Below are 14,479 nucleotides of genomic sequence, written 5' to 3'. Positions count from 1 at the left end.
GAACAGGTGACACACGCACAGTGAACAGGTGACACACACACAGTGAGCAGGTGACACACGCACAGTGAACAGGTGACACACGCACAGTGAACAGGTGACACACGCACAGTGAACAGGTGACACACGCACAGTGAACAGGTGACACACCCACAGTGAACAGGACACACGCACAGTGAACAAGTGACACACGCACAGTGAACAGGTGACACACACACAGTGAACAGGTGACACACACACACAGTGAACAGGTGACACACGCACAGTGAACAGGTGACACACGCACAGTGAACAGGTGACACACGCACAGTGAACAGGTAACACACGCACAGTGAACAGGTGACACACGCACAGTGAACAGGTGACACACGCACAGTGAACAGGTGACACACACACAGTGAACAGGTGACACACGCACACAGTGAACAGGTGACACACGCACAGTGAACAGGTGACACACACACAGTGAACAGGTGACACACGCACAATGAAGAGATGAAACTAAACTTAATTTTTTGTGTACCAGGTATGGCCCACTGAGCTCTACAGTTGATCATCAGAAGCTGCTACGTGGCCGTCACAAACTGATAGCCGAACGAATAGGGCCTCACCGTCGCGTGGAAATGCATAGAAGCCAAAACACCCTGAACGCGTGGATGTTGAGTCTAAATGTTGAGGGACAACCCCGGAGGAACCTAATAAAAATCCACGCGACCACGGGCGAGTAAAAGGAGTGCTGAACTCCAAATATACAGCAGCAGCAGGCGTCAGGGTCGGGATCGAGCCCACGAGCTCGTGTGTACCGGGCGAGGGCGTTGACCAGGAGAGGTGCGGGCAGCCGGATTCCATCCCTCGTGAAACCGGCACACACATTGTAACGGGGCCGAGGTTGCGTCGCTCTGTGATTTAAGCGTCGCGATCGTTCCACGTGGTGCTGAAGGGCGAATTATCCGTGGCAGTGCAACGGGACTCGAGTCGCTGGGTTCAGCCAACACCAACAACCACCACCACGCATCAAACACTACCACAACCACCACCACCAACCACCACAACCACCACCACGCATCAAACACCACCACCACAACCAACCACCACCACACATCAAACACCACCACAACCACCACCACTACCACCACAACCACCACACACCACCAACCATCACCACGCATCAAACACCACCACCAACCACCACCACTACCACCACAACCACCACCAACCACCACCACTACCACCACAACCACCACCAACCACCACCACTACGCATCAAACACCACCACAACCACCACGCATCAAACACCACCACCAACCACCACCACCCTCCACGCCCGGAAACAGAGTGTGTATGGAAAAGTGTGTGTGCGTCTCGGAGCTCGCTAACAGCGCTTGACCCAACAGTCTGTCCGGGAGCGGTAGACTTGCATCAAACGTCTGCTGAAGGGGGTGGGGGTCTTTGTCAGTGTTGCTGTGGGTTTCACACCTGATGATGATTGCTTGTGTTGCAGTCGAAACGTCGTGAGAATTTTTTTCTAATATTTTTATTATTTTATTATTTCCCTTCTACGTGACTTTACCGAAAGAACCAAGAATACGAATCCCTGCAGTCACGAAATCTTTAAATAAAAAAATAATAGACACATCCTGGATATGTGTTTTGCAGACATATGCCCGATGTGTTTGTAGCTGTGGGGGAGCGGTAGCGCTGTGGTTAGCGCAAGGACGAACCCGGCAAGTTCGATTCCACACTCGCAGCCAACATCAGCGATGAACTTCAGAAACCCGGCGGCCTGTTGCGGTGCGTAAACATCACCGCTGCGGAGACAAAGGCGGCCGGGACGTGGGTGCTCGTCACACAACCCCGTGTGGACCTTGCTACCTGTGTCTGTGTGTGTGTATATATACAATTTATTATTATTTTATTATTTCCCTTCGACGTGAGCGGTAGTGTAGCGGTTAGCGCGCTGCGCTATGAACCCGGCGACACGAGTTCGATTCCCGCTCACGGCCAACACCAGAGACGAATATCTGAACCGGTCCTGGGCCTCCCCTAGGTCGACTCAGCCTCAAATGAGTACCTGGTGCGGTGTGTAAACATCGCCATTGGGGAGACAAAGGCGGTCGGGCGTGGTGCCGGCCACCCACCCCCTCGTGTACCGTTGCGGCCTTCATAGGTGCTCGCTAACAGCACTTGCCCCTACAGTCTGTTCAGGCTACACGGGGGATCTTTTATCTTTATATACACAACGAGAGACGCAAAAACGCCCACGTGGAGCCTCTAGAGTCTAGAGCGATGCGAGCGATATTAGACGGCACGGGCTGGTCGAGCAGCGGCGCTCTCATTCTGAGTGGAGCGCACAGACTCTGCCGTGTCAGAGAGCGTAGCAGCGTTGGCCACGTACGGTGCGAAAGAAGTTCAGCATACGTGAGAGCCCCAAATGATAGCCCCCCCTCGCCACTCCCGCTAAGATGCGACCGTGCTGTGTGACTCTATACCAAGGGCCGTAACTCCGTTACCGTGAAATGTAAATCATAAAGCTCTGCGCACGAATAGTGGGTAATGCAATGAATGCGTTTAGAACGTATATATGTATATCTATATACGACAATTTATTAAAGTAAAACATGTTGTTTTTATTTTTCATCGCTGTAAAAAATGCGTCTCGTTTCATTGTTAGTTCATTGGCCCCGGTATATTATAGTCGGTGTATAATGTGTTGCTGTGTCGGTGATCTCAGTTTGATTCTACAGGATGCACGCATTTCAGCTGCTGCAATGACGGCTATATGGGACTCGTTGGACGTTTCGGCCGGCTGACCTCCTTCAGCGCCACAAACGCACGTACACGGAGCGTCAACGCAACACGCATACACACCCCCAACTCACACGCGTGTTGCGTCATGTGTTAACACACGTGCGACTGGGCACACACGCGTGTAAGTTGAGCACACGTTGCGCATGGAGTTTCTGACTGACCTCGCGGACAAGGGAGAGGATGAGGCACAATGATGATGATGATGATGACGATGACATCATTTCATTATTTTAGTTCGCAAGCGCCGTTCGACGCACGCGTTATTCAACCAAGTCTCAGAGGGGAACCTTCAACAACAAACTCATTTGCCCAACTCCGCTCGGAACAATTCACAAACGCGACGCTTCGGCTCCCCCGCCGTGTGTGGTCCGGCACATCTCTGTCGCTCTCACGTCAAACTATCTCCGATTAGCGCGGTTCGTCTGCGTACGGTGCGAAAGAAGTTCAACATATACACACACACGCGCGCGCACGCAGACTCTCTCCGACGATAACAGCTGCTCGAGACAGCGAGGATAAGCCGCCGTAGAAACATCGCTTTGTAAGTAACGACATCATCTGTACATGCATGTGGTGGAACGTTATTATTTATTTTTTATATAATTGACACCAAAGGCATCGGACTAAGTGTGCTTAATGAGTAAATATACTACTCTTGCCTTTGCACATTAGTCCATCAATTGGCCCAGATGCGTCAACAGGCGCCCGCTGGCAATGCTCGGCCCGCAACAGTCTACACCTACCCAGGTGTTCGGGTGCAATTTAGTGTTGGGTGTGTAGTGTGTGAAGTGTGTGTGTGGTGTAGTGTGTGAAGTGTGTGTATGAGTGGCGTGTGTGGTGTGTATGGTGTAGTGTGTGGTGTTTTTGTAGTGTATGGTGTGTGCGGTGTAGTGTGTGGTGTGTTTGTAGTGTGTGGTGTGGTGTGTGTGTGTGGTGTAGTGTGTGATGTGGTGTAGTGTGTGAAGTGTGTGTGGTGTATGTGCTCGCTAACAGCACTTGCCCCAACAGTCTGTTAAGGCTATACGGGGGACCTTTATCTTTTTGTGTGTGAAGTGTATGGTGTGTGGGTTTGTGGTGTTTGTAGTGTGTGTGAGTGGTGTCTGAAGTGTGTGTGAGTGTATGGTGTGTGAGGTGTGTATGGTGTATGTGTGTTTGTGGTGTGTATGGTGTATGTGTGTGTGTGGTGTGTATGGTGTAGTGTGTGTGGTGTGTGTGCTCGCTAACAGCACTTGCCCCAACAGTCTGTTAACGCTATACGGGGGATCTTTATCTTTTCGTGTGTGAAGTGTATGGTGTGTGGGTTTGTGTGGTGTGTAGTGTGTGTGGTGTAGTGTGTGAGGTGTGTGAAGTGTGTAGTGTGTGTGTGGTGAGTAGTGTGTGTAGTGTGTGTGGTGTAGTGTGTGAAGTGTGTGCGTGGTGTAGTGTGTGAAGTGTGTGCGTGGTGTAGTGTGTGAAGTGTGTGCGTGGTGTAGTGTGTGAAGTGTGTGCGTGGTGTAGTGTGTATGGTGTGTGTGGTGTGTAGTGTGTGTGTGGTGTGTAGTGTGGTGTGTAGTGTGTGTGAAGAGTGTATGGTGTGTAGTGGGTGAGGTGTGTGAAGTGTATGGTGTGTGTGGTGTGTAGTGTGTGAAGTGTGTGTGTGGTGTAGTGTGTATGGTGTGTGTGTAGTGCGTGTGTGGTGTAGTGTGTATGGTGTGTAATGTGTGTGAAGTGTATGGCGTGTGTTGTGTGCTCGCTAACAGCACTTGCCCCAACAGTCTGTTCACGGCGAGACGGGAGATCTTCGTCTCGCGTGTAGTGTGCGTCGGAATAAAGGATCTTGCACGTGGCGAGTGCATACACACGCTGTTGTCATTGCTTTATTTTATAAAGTGACGTCCCGTGGGTTTGATTGTAAATATTTGTTGGCTTTTAATTGCTATGGTGAAAGGAAACGTCCGTCTATTTCAGGCGACAGCAGATGACGGCAAGATGATTGGTATACGACTTGCATGAAAACACTCTGTACGCTCAATATAGTGCGTGATGTACCATCACACGTTGAGCGATGTGCCATCAGCATAAACACAGCGAGTGATGTTCCATCAGCACAGTGCAGCTGTGGCTGAACCATTAGCAGCACAACAAGCGGCACGAGTATTTGTGTGATATTACGGGTAACATCATGCATGAGCAGATTCCGTTCCTATCAACATACAGACACAAATCTTTACAATACATCGGCCCCTTGGCTTTCCAGACCGACACTATCCAGCGGTATTTGTTTAAGCAAAAAAAAACAGAACTGAATCGGTGTTTTTTGTTAATCAGTCTGGATGATGTACAAATCGTTGCGCGCGCCGTGCGACGATTCACCGCCACGAAAGCATCGCAGCGCACGCCGAGTGACAGGTGTGGGGACGCCTCGTCAATGAATCGTCGGACAGGAGGCGAGCGACGCATCAGGAACGAGCTCACGGGACCCGACCATCGACGTGGCCGCAACGAGACGATTGTTGCGGCCGTCGTCGACACAGAGAGAGAGAATGCTCAGAGAGCGAGAGAGAGAATGCCCAGAGAGAGATAGAGTGAGCGAGAGAGTGAGTGAAAGAGTGAGCGAGAGGTGGGGGTTTACATAAAGCAAAGTAAAAAAAAAATTTACGAAATGATGAACGAAGCCAAAGTGCCGACTACACCGAGCATCTTCTTGTTTCCACTGATCGTAAAACAAAAAAAGAGAGAGAATGCCCAGAGAGAGAGAGAGCGCGCGGACGCGACGTCGCTCTTACCTCTAGCGTCCTGAGCGCGGGCTTCGGGCAGGATGAGCTCGGAGTTGCCCGCTCGGTGCGCTTGCAGATTTAGAGACATCGTCGCTTGCAGGCGATCAACAGCAGCAGCAGCAGCGACAGCGACAAACAACAACACGCAGAGTGGACTCGACGACTTCAGCGGATGCGCGGCAGTGCCGGTTCGTCCATGTAAGGCGAGGTGAGGAAGTCAACGCCGATGCTGCTGCTGATGATGATGATGGCTTGATGAAATGTGTCGATTGCAAAGGCGGCGGCTGCTGCGGCTGCGGCGGTGCTGATGATGCCGGTATTGTGCGGCGGAGACGCGCCGCGAGGTGCGTAGATTATGCCGGGATTGTCCTGAGCCGAGAATTAATCGCGACTTTAGCCCGCTCTTGACCGGCTTAACGACGTCTCGGGGGCAGGGTTCGTCTCGGCGAGAGGATGACGAAAGACAGCGAGAGAGAGAGAGAGAAATACAGAGAAAGAAAGACAGAGAGAGAGAAAGACAGACAGAGAAAGAAAGACAGAAAGAGACAGAAAGACAGAGAGAGACAGAGAGAGACGGACGGCGAGAAATGAACGAACACCGTCTACAGGCTACAGTCTGCAAGTCACGGATCGAGTCGAGATATTCGAAGAGTTCGCTATCCCCTTCTCCTCCCTCCTCCTCCTCCCCACCCCAAAAGCCGTCGGCGGCTAAAGGTGTCGAGTCGTGGAGTCTCGAGTCAGCGCGCGGACGATGCGTGGAGGAGTCGAGGCGAAGGCGCGGAGTGCGACGTCTCCATGCTCGACAGCTCCGTGTGCGCGAGCGATTCGAGAGAGAGGCGAGAGACGCACGCCGCTACGTGGGGGTGGGTGGGTGGGGTGGGGTGGTGATGAGGTGGGTGGGGTGGGTGGGTGGGTGGCGTGGGTGGGTGGGTGGGAACGCGCGGCGAGTCCCAGCGTCGAAGCGGACAGCGTGGGAGGAGAGGAGCGGCGCTTCGAGGAGGAGGAGGAGAGCCTCCCGTGATGAGATCTTCTCGTGCGCAGCCGAGGGACACCCTCGAAGCGGGCCACGCCCCGACTCCGTCAAGCCCCTCCCTCCCTAGAGGCGAAGCCCCGCCCACTCGAACAAGCCCCGCCCCTCTTCACTCCTGCCTCTGCACCCCCCCCAACTTTCACGTTGGGTTGACAGCTGGCGGAGGTGATGAAGGTGGTAGTGGTGGATACGTGAATGGACGGTGGTGGTGGTGTTGGTGGATGAATGCAACGATTATCTGTGGGAATCCTATAGAATCGGCGGGACAGAAGGCTCAAAGGGATCCTCAGCCTCCATAGACGACTGCGGCTGTTTGCGAGCGCCTATTAAGGTGGGCGCACGCTCAGAGTGTGTCTTGCCTAGCCACAACACCGCGCCCGTTATTATTTTGTCTCCCACCGGTGCCGATGTTTACACACCGGCACCGGCTACTCATGCACGGCTGCCTCGCTCTGGGGGGGGGGGGGGGGTCCAGGGCAAGCTCAGACGCCACTCGATGCCGCTGTTGCCCATGCCCCAGAATGTAATCCAAGGTTGCAAGGTGCACACAAAAGATCCCCCGTGTAGCCTTGACAGACTGTCGGGGCAAGTGCTGTTCGCGAGCACCTATGAAGGCCGGCACGGCACACGAGGGGGTGGGTGGACAGCAACCACGCACGGCTGCATTTGTCTCCCCAGTGGCGATGTTTACACACCGCACCAGGTACTCATTTGAGGCCGTGTCGACCTAGGGGATGCCCAGAACCGGTTCAGATAATCGTCACTGATGTTGGCCGTGAGCGGGAATCGAACCCGTGTCGCCAGGTTCGTAGCGCAGCGTAGTGCTAACCACTACACCACCGCTCCCCACCACACAGACACACAGACAAAGCTCCCCCCGTATCGCCTGTAACAGACTGTTGGGGCAAGTGCTGTTTGCGAGTAGCACCTATGAAGGCCGGCACGGCACACGAGGGCGTGGGTGGCCAGCATCACGCCCGACCGCCTTTGTCTCCCCGGATTGCGATGCTTACCACACCGCACCAGGTACTCATTTGAGGCTGAGTCGACACTGACGCACTCACACACACACACGCTAGAGTCAGGATCGATTAAGTACATGCACTTACCGGCAGGTACAATCTAAACGAGTCATCATTATACTCTTTAGTTGAAATCTAAATTTTATTAATGTTTTTTTTACGCTTGCCTTGTCAAAGAATGTTCTTAAACCCGACAATTTAGGCCATCCAATCAGAAGCCATCCGACCCGAACGCCCAACTTTTTCATTTTCGAGCGAGAACATCTCGACACCGACTCAGAGTGCCGGGAGTGGCAGCTTCGATGTTCATTCATCGGCAGCTCCCGTGGCGCTACGATCGGATTAAAGACGGCGTCGTCGTCGTCGTCATCCCTCTCGCTCCGAGTTGTTGCATCGTTCGCGCTTGTTCGAAATAGTCAAGAGGGAGGTGAAACGCGATGTGCGGACGCGACAAGGGGCTGCGATCAAGGGCAAAGGTCCCCCCGTGTGGCCTGTGGCAGACTGTTGGGGCGAGGGGCTATTAGCGAGGAGCACATGTGAAGGCTGGTACGGCACACGAGTGGGTTGGGTGGCCGGCACTCACGCCCGACCGCCCTCGTCTCCCCAGTGGCGACGTTTACGCACCGCACAAGGTTACTCATGTCAGGCTGAGTCGACCTGGGGGGGGGGGGGGTGGGAGATCCTGGACCTGGTGCAGATAATCGTCACCGGTGTTGGTGTCCGTGAGCGCGAATCGAACTCGGGTGGCCGGGTTCGTAGTGCTGCGCGCTAACCACTGCGCCGCCACTCCCCCCCCCCCCAGACGCTGTCTCCCCGACAGACCTGGTCTTCACCTGAGGACGGCTGCTTGCGTTGTGGCCGAAACGTCGTGAGAATTATTTTATCATGTTTTATTTTTATTATTTTATTACCTCCCTTCTACGTGACTTTACCGAAAGAACCAAGAAAGATGAAGTCGCTCTGATTTGACGGTGCAGCGTGCGCGTTGCACGTGGCAGCGTGCAGCGTGAGAGCGCGCAGCCTACGGAGGGGGCGACGCACCGGAACTGAGCCGATTTGATTTCTGTCATTGACGCTTCACGCGCGCAAACGACCCCAGTAGGGGTTGTGATGTCTGAAGGGATTCTCGGCATGCCCTAGATCGACTCAGCCGTTAATCAATTATCTATCTGCTGCGGTGTGTTAAAAAAAGAAGACAAACATCCACCCGTGTAGCCTTAACAGACTGTTGGGGCAAGTGCTGTGAGCGTGAACGCGGCACACGTGGGGTGTGGGTGGCCAGCGCCCGGCCCGACCGCCTTTGTCTCCCGAGTGGCAATGTTTACACACAGCACACCAGGTACTCATTTGAGGCCGAGTCGACCTAGGGGATGCCCGGGACCGGTTAAGATAATCGCCACCGGTGTTGACCGCGAGCGGGAATCGAACTCGAGTCGCCGGATTTCGTAGCACAGCGCAGCGCGCTAACCGCCACGCCTCCACCGTTGCGGGGAGACAAAGGCGGCCGGGCGTCTTTCTGTCATCATTGACGCCGTGGAACCCTGGGTACGCGCGCGGCGTTGGAGCGCATCAAGGGAGCTCTTTACACAGTTCACTCTTCCCACGCGCCGTGCGACGCTTCGCAAACGCGGCGTTTGTGCACGCGCGTGGAAATGATCCACTGCTGGATGACGGGCCTCCTCCTCCGCTACCCCCCCCCCCGACCCTAAACGTCGTGCGGGGGGCGTAGCGAGCTATTTGACCGCCATACTTCACCGCGTCGGTCGACAGTCGTTGCGTGCGCCGCGTTCGCACGGCGCGCAGAGACAGATCCGTCCGACTCCGGCGAACGATCGCCAACAGGTACATTGGCGTTGGCGATTTGTCGCGTTACTGGTGATGGACAGAGAGAGACGTCGGCCTTACGTTGTTTGCAACAACAACAACTACAACAACAGGAGCAGCAACAATAGCAACAGGGACACCTGGCGAAGGTTACATGCAGTCAAAATGAGAATGTGTTCGCCGTGCCGTAACGAGAACGACATTGACACAGTGCAACATTCGCATCGGCACCGCGAGAGGCGGTGGAACGCGCATCCATCCGGACGCGATCTCTCCCCGGTAATGGAGCCATGCCGGACAGAAATCTAGAAGGTCCATTGGCCGAAACGTCGCCTGTTGTTTACACGTCACGGTCGGTGTTCCCTCTTTAAGGCGGCGGAGTTATTTGTTTGTCGGGGTTTGTGCTCGCACGCCACCACCACTGCTGTATCGCAACAACAGCAGCAGGTACGGTTGGCTACGTACGGTGCGAAAGAAATCCGACGTACACAACAGGCAGGCAGAGAGGCAGCACGCGAGATGATCGCGTGCGTCCGAGCGCACGCGACGCAGCGAGGAAGAGACATCGTCGGCGAGAGACGCTCGTCGACTCGAAGGATTCTTGCCGAGGGTCACTTCAAGTCACCCCGAACGGTCCGACTCGGTAGAAGCTGCTCGTGTCGCGTTGTCTCAAACGTGGTTAGTGGCGGTGGTGGTGGTGGTGATGGTGGTGTTGTGCTGTGGGACAAATGCGGCCGGGCGTGGTGCTGTCCACCCACCCCCTCGTGTGCCGTGCCGGCCTTCATAGGTGCTCGCTAACGGCACTTGCCCCGACAGTCTGTCAAGGCTACACGGGGGATCTTTTGTGTGCACCTTGCAACCTTGGATTACGTTCTGGGGCATGGGCAACATCGGCAAGTACAGATTCAAACACACGGGCACGCGACTCACGTGTACGTTGCATTGTGATCGAGGAAAAAGGGATTGTAGAATGTCGGGCGATATGTGAACGCTACCGAGAATTGCTTCGTAAATAAATCCACTGCCGTCGCTGGTTCGATTGGTGTCTGAGTGTGTGTCTGTCTGTCTGTCTCTATGCGTGTGTGTCCGTAGGGTAGCGGTTAGCCCCCTCCACACACACACACACACCGAGTTCGATTCCCGCTCACGGCCAACACCGGTGGCGATTATCTGAACCGGTGCTGGGCCTCCCCTAGGTCGACTCGGCCTCAAATGAGTACCCGGTGCGGTGTGTGAACATCGCCACTGGGGAGACAAAGGCGGTCGGGCGTGGTGTTGGCCACCCATCCCCTCGTGCGCCGTGCTGTCATTCATATATGTGCTCGCTAACAGCACTTGCCCCAAACAGTCTGTTAAGGGCTATACGGAGGGATATTTGCCTTTGTGTGTGTGTGGCGTGAGTGCTTCACGCGCCGCGCAACGATCCCGACTACGCGAGTTTCGATTCCCACTCACGACCAATATCATACACGGATATTTGAACCGGTCCTGGTGCCTCCGCTAGGTCGACTCAGCCTAAAGACGGGCACCCTGGTGCGGTTCTATAAACAATGGCAACGTGGAGACAGAGACGGCCGGGCGTCGTGTTGATGTTCATCTCGTGAGGATTTGCTCATTGCGTTCCGAAATTAGTTCAACACGCACGCGCGGCGCATTGCAACCCCCAGCGCTTGCCCACCAACGCGCGCGTAACCTATCCACGGCTCGATCTTTGTCTTTGTGCATTTTTTGTTTGCTCCGTCTTCCGCTGCCCTCTTCTGCTTCTTCTCCTCCTCGTCCTCGGCGTTGACGACAAGAGCGCACGAGCGAGTAAGCCATGAACGTCGCTCAGCGGAGCCGTGTCGCGCCGTGGGGGTGCCCTGTGGGGTCACCGCTGCCCGCTTCCCTCTCCTCCTGCCAGAGGGACCCTGAGACCACCACCACCACTACCTCCACTCCTGCCCAGGGTCAATTTACTGCGGCCACCGCAGCGGTAACCACGGGGGCCGCACAGACGTCGGGCGATTGACCGACAGACCCGTCACCCCCCCCCCACCCCCTCTACGTTGACTACAGTCCCCAAACTCCACGTCTCGCGACCCCTCTCCCCCAATCCCCGCCATCCACACTCATTAAGTCCTTACACGCCGCACGCGCCTGATGATTGTATAAACGCGTCCCACGTGACGAGCTACGCAATGAACAGCGACGGTTGTCTGAACCCGTGCTGGGCCTCCCCTAGGTCGGCTCAGCCTCAAATGAGTACCCGGTGGCGGGGGAGACAAAGGCGGCCGGACGGGCGTGGTGCTGGCCACCGACTCCGTCGTGTGCCACGTGCCGGCCTTCATAGGTGCTCGCTAACAGCACTTGCCCCAACAGTCTGCCAAGATTGTACGGGGGATGTTTGTCTGTGTACATGTGTGCCACTGCCACCGCAGTCTCTTTTTATATTTGTGTTACAGGACACAAGCAAGCCACAGAACACAGAGTAAGATCGTGCATGAGTAACGTATTAAAAAGGCACGCTTATCTGTATCTGCTAAGATAAAGGACATTACACAATGTAAGCCGCTCTCATCAGCATCATCATCAACAGCAGCACCACCATTGTCTATGTGGCATCCCTGGGGTCTTGCATGTCCACGGGTACCCACGACGTCTTACGCACTCAAGAAGAGCCTTCAGAGTAATTGCGCAAAGCATGCCCCCGCTTAACTGGGCGACCAAAGCAGAGCAAAAGTTGAGGAGCGGGGGCGTCCAATTCTAGCCACAGGTCGTTATTAAGTTAATTCGGGGAATTTACCAGAGTCTGTAATAACACAGACGGTGAGGTCCCCGTGTTGTTATTACGTACGGTGCGAAATAAGTTCAACATACATACATTACTCTGGAGTGAGCCCCATATTGTATATATATTTCCAGGTGTCATAAACTACACCGAAAATTAATCGTCGCAATGTAACTTACGAACTGTATACCATTAGCCAATCGACTATACCATTAGCCAACCGACGATACCATTAGCCAATTAACCCAAGTGTCTTCACTGGGCTGCCAAAAAGAGATCAAAACGAACAGCAGTTATAACGGCGTCTGGTTCAATAAAAAGGCGAGTGGCTTAAACAGAATGGTTCGTGTAGATAGCGTGGTGGCTGTATGAATCACTGTCGCTCTCAACGTAACTCTTAACGAACTATTTTCTATTTTACCAGGTAAAGCCCACTGAGCTATGTAGCTCTTTTTCAGAAGTGACCTGGCCACAAATTACAGCTCAACGAAGTGGCTTATCACGCAGAAATGTATAGCAGCCAAATACTCGAAACGCAGTGTTTCTAAATGTGGAGGGGAAATCCGGAGAAAAATCCACGCGACCACGGGGGAGAACACCAAAACTCCAAAAATACAGCATGCGTCAGGGTTAGGATTGAACCCACGCCCTCCTGTATACGGGGCGAGGGAGTTAACATCTCGCCACCGTGAGATGAAACCATAGCTCGAGGGGTTTCACACTCAATCGCTCGCGATCCGCCACGGCGCATCTCTCCGAATTGGCCAATTAACCAAACCTCGTCTGTGAAATACAATGTGAGTCCGTTACACGCTGCACGCGCCCGATAGTTGTTGAGCACATCTCATCGTGACCGGGTGGACAGCTGCGTGGATTACAAATCATCACGTGCAGCGTGGTAACGACCAATTTTGATTTCGCTGGTGAGACCCCCGTTTGTCGAAAGCGATGCTGCTCACCCCGAGCTCTCATTACTCTGGTAGTGCGTTGTCTTTGAACTGTGCGCCTTTTGGCGTCATCTGGTCGAACACCATATGAGACTAGGCTCTAAAGAAAGCTGTCTCTGGTGTGGACCAATCAGTTTCAAAGACAATGCATAAATTATCAGAGTAATGTTTTATGTTTGCATTTGACTGCAAGTATTGTGATTAATGTAAGCATGATTCCTTGCACAATGTGTCAGTTTTTGTTGCCAGAAAAAAAGGGGGAAAACCCCTATTAGTAGATGTTGCGTTAGTTTGATTTTTTTGTTCAATCCGAATCAACTGCTGCTGGAAATGTGCCCTCCGCAGGAGACGATCGGGGCCTGCCGGTTCGTGTAAACTCAACGTTCCCGTGCTCGATTGCGGAGTGACCGACAAACGAAGGAGATATTCTTGTTGCTCTTCGAATTTGTGGTGGGAACGCGAGGAGGACGCGGGCTCATTGTTCATCCCCCGTAAGGCCACCCAGCTGCGATTGGGGGGTGGGGGGGGGGGGAGCGAGTCAGGACCAGTTCGGACATCACTCGTCATCGATGTCAATCGTAGCCAGGGAATCGAGCGCAGTCGCGACGCGCTAGCCTCTCCCGAACCACCGCTCCACCGCCCCCGTGAGTAAATTTACCAACGGAGATTGCTCATTAATTGGCAATTAAGGGCGAGTGCCGGGCGACTGCGTTTTAAATGAACCGCGGTTGATGAAGTCGGCGGTACCAGACGCGTGCGCTTCTCATATCGCACGCGCGTCGAACGCACCTACAACAACAACAACTAGAACACACTGAACACACCTACAGAGAGAGAGAGACGCTGGGAACGCGAATACGCACGACTGCAAGCTTCGGGAGCCGCCACTCACGGCGCGTTTTAACGTTTCGACTGCAGCAGCAGCAAGGCGGATGCGCCGTCAGCGTCGGCCTGAACTATACCCCAGAGGTCGCAACCGGGTACCCGATACCCGTACCCTACCGGATACCCGGCTACCCGTACCCGGCCGGGTACGGGTAGCCGTTTGCGACCCTGGTGCGGCCGGGTACGGGTAGGCCGTGAGTCACTGGTAAGTAGCCGTTTGTCACTCATTTCGGGTAGGGTACGGGTAGGGAACGGGTACCCATTTGCGACCCTGGTGCGGCCGGGTACGGGTAAGGAATCAAAACCCGTTTGCGACCTCTGCTATACCCCCCCCCCCACCCGTCTCTCGGCCGAGCTCGCGGCTTTGCGAGAAGGGGGTGTTGGGTTCTGAGTAACACGCGAACTGCGATCATCCTCGCAGCGAGCGGTGGCTTCTGGCCAA

General features: G+C 54.4%; 1 protein-coding gene across 2 annotated transcripts in view; it reads right to left on the bottom strand.

The window, feature by feature from the left end:
• LOC133350584 (pituitary homeobox 2-like) overlaps window positions 1-14,479 on the bottom strand; it is a 65,785-nt gene that overhangs the window by 23,716 nt on the left and 27,590 nt on the right. The window contains exon 1 of one of the 2 annotated variants that reach the window (XM_061565072.1): window positions 5,572-6,330. The exons of the other annotated variant lie outside the window; for it this stretch is intronic. Within the exon in view, the coding sequence (XP_061421056.1) occupies window positions 5,572-5,650 (79 nt within the window). The 5' untranslated portion in view covers window positions 5,651-6,330. Of the gene's footprint in view, window positions 1-5,571; window positions 6,331-14,479 lie in introns of those variants that run through there. 2 annotated transcript variants of the gene reach the window in all.

Source organism: Lethenteron reissneri, chromosome 34 (assembly GCF_015708825.2).
Source record: "Lethenteron reissneri isolate LAM-NWPU_2019-01 chromosome 34, ASM1570882v1, whole genome shotgun sequence".
Classification (NCBI taxonomy): Eukaryota; Metazoa; Chordata; class Hyperoartia; order Petromyzontiformes; family Petromyzontidae; genus Lethenteron; species Lethenteron reissneri.
Note: the sequence above shows the minus strand (reverse complement) of the source record. Positions and strands in the feature narration are given on the sequence as shown.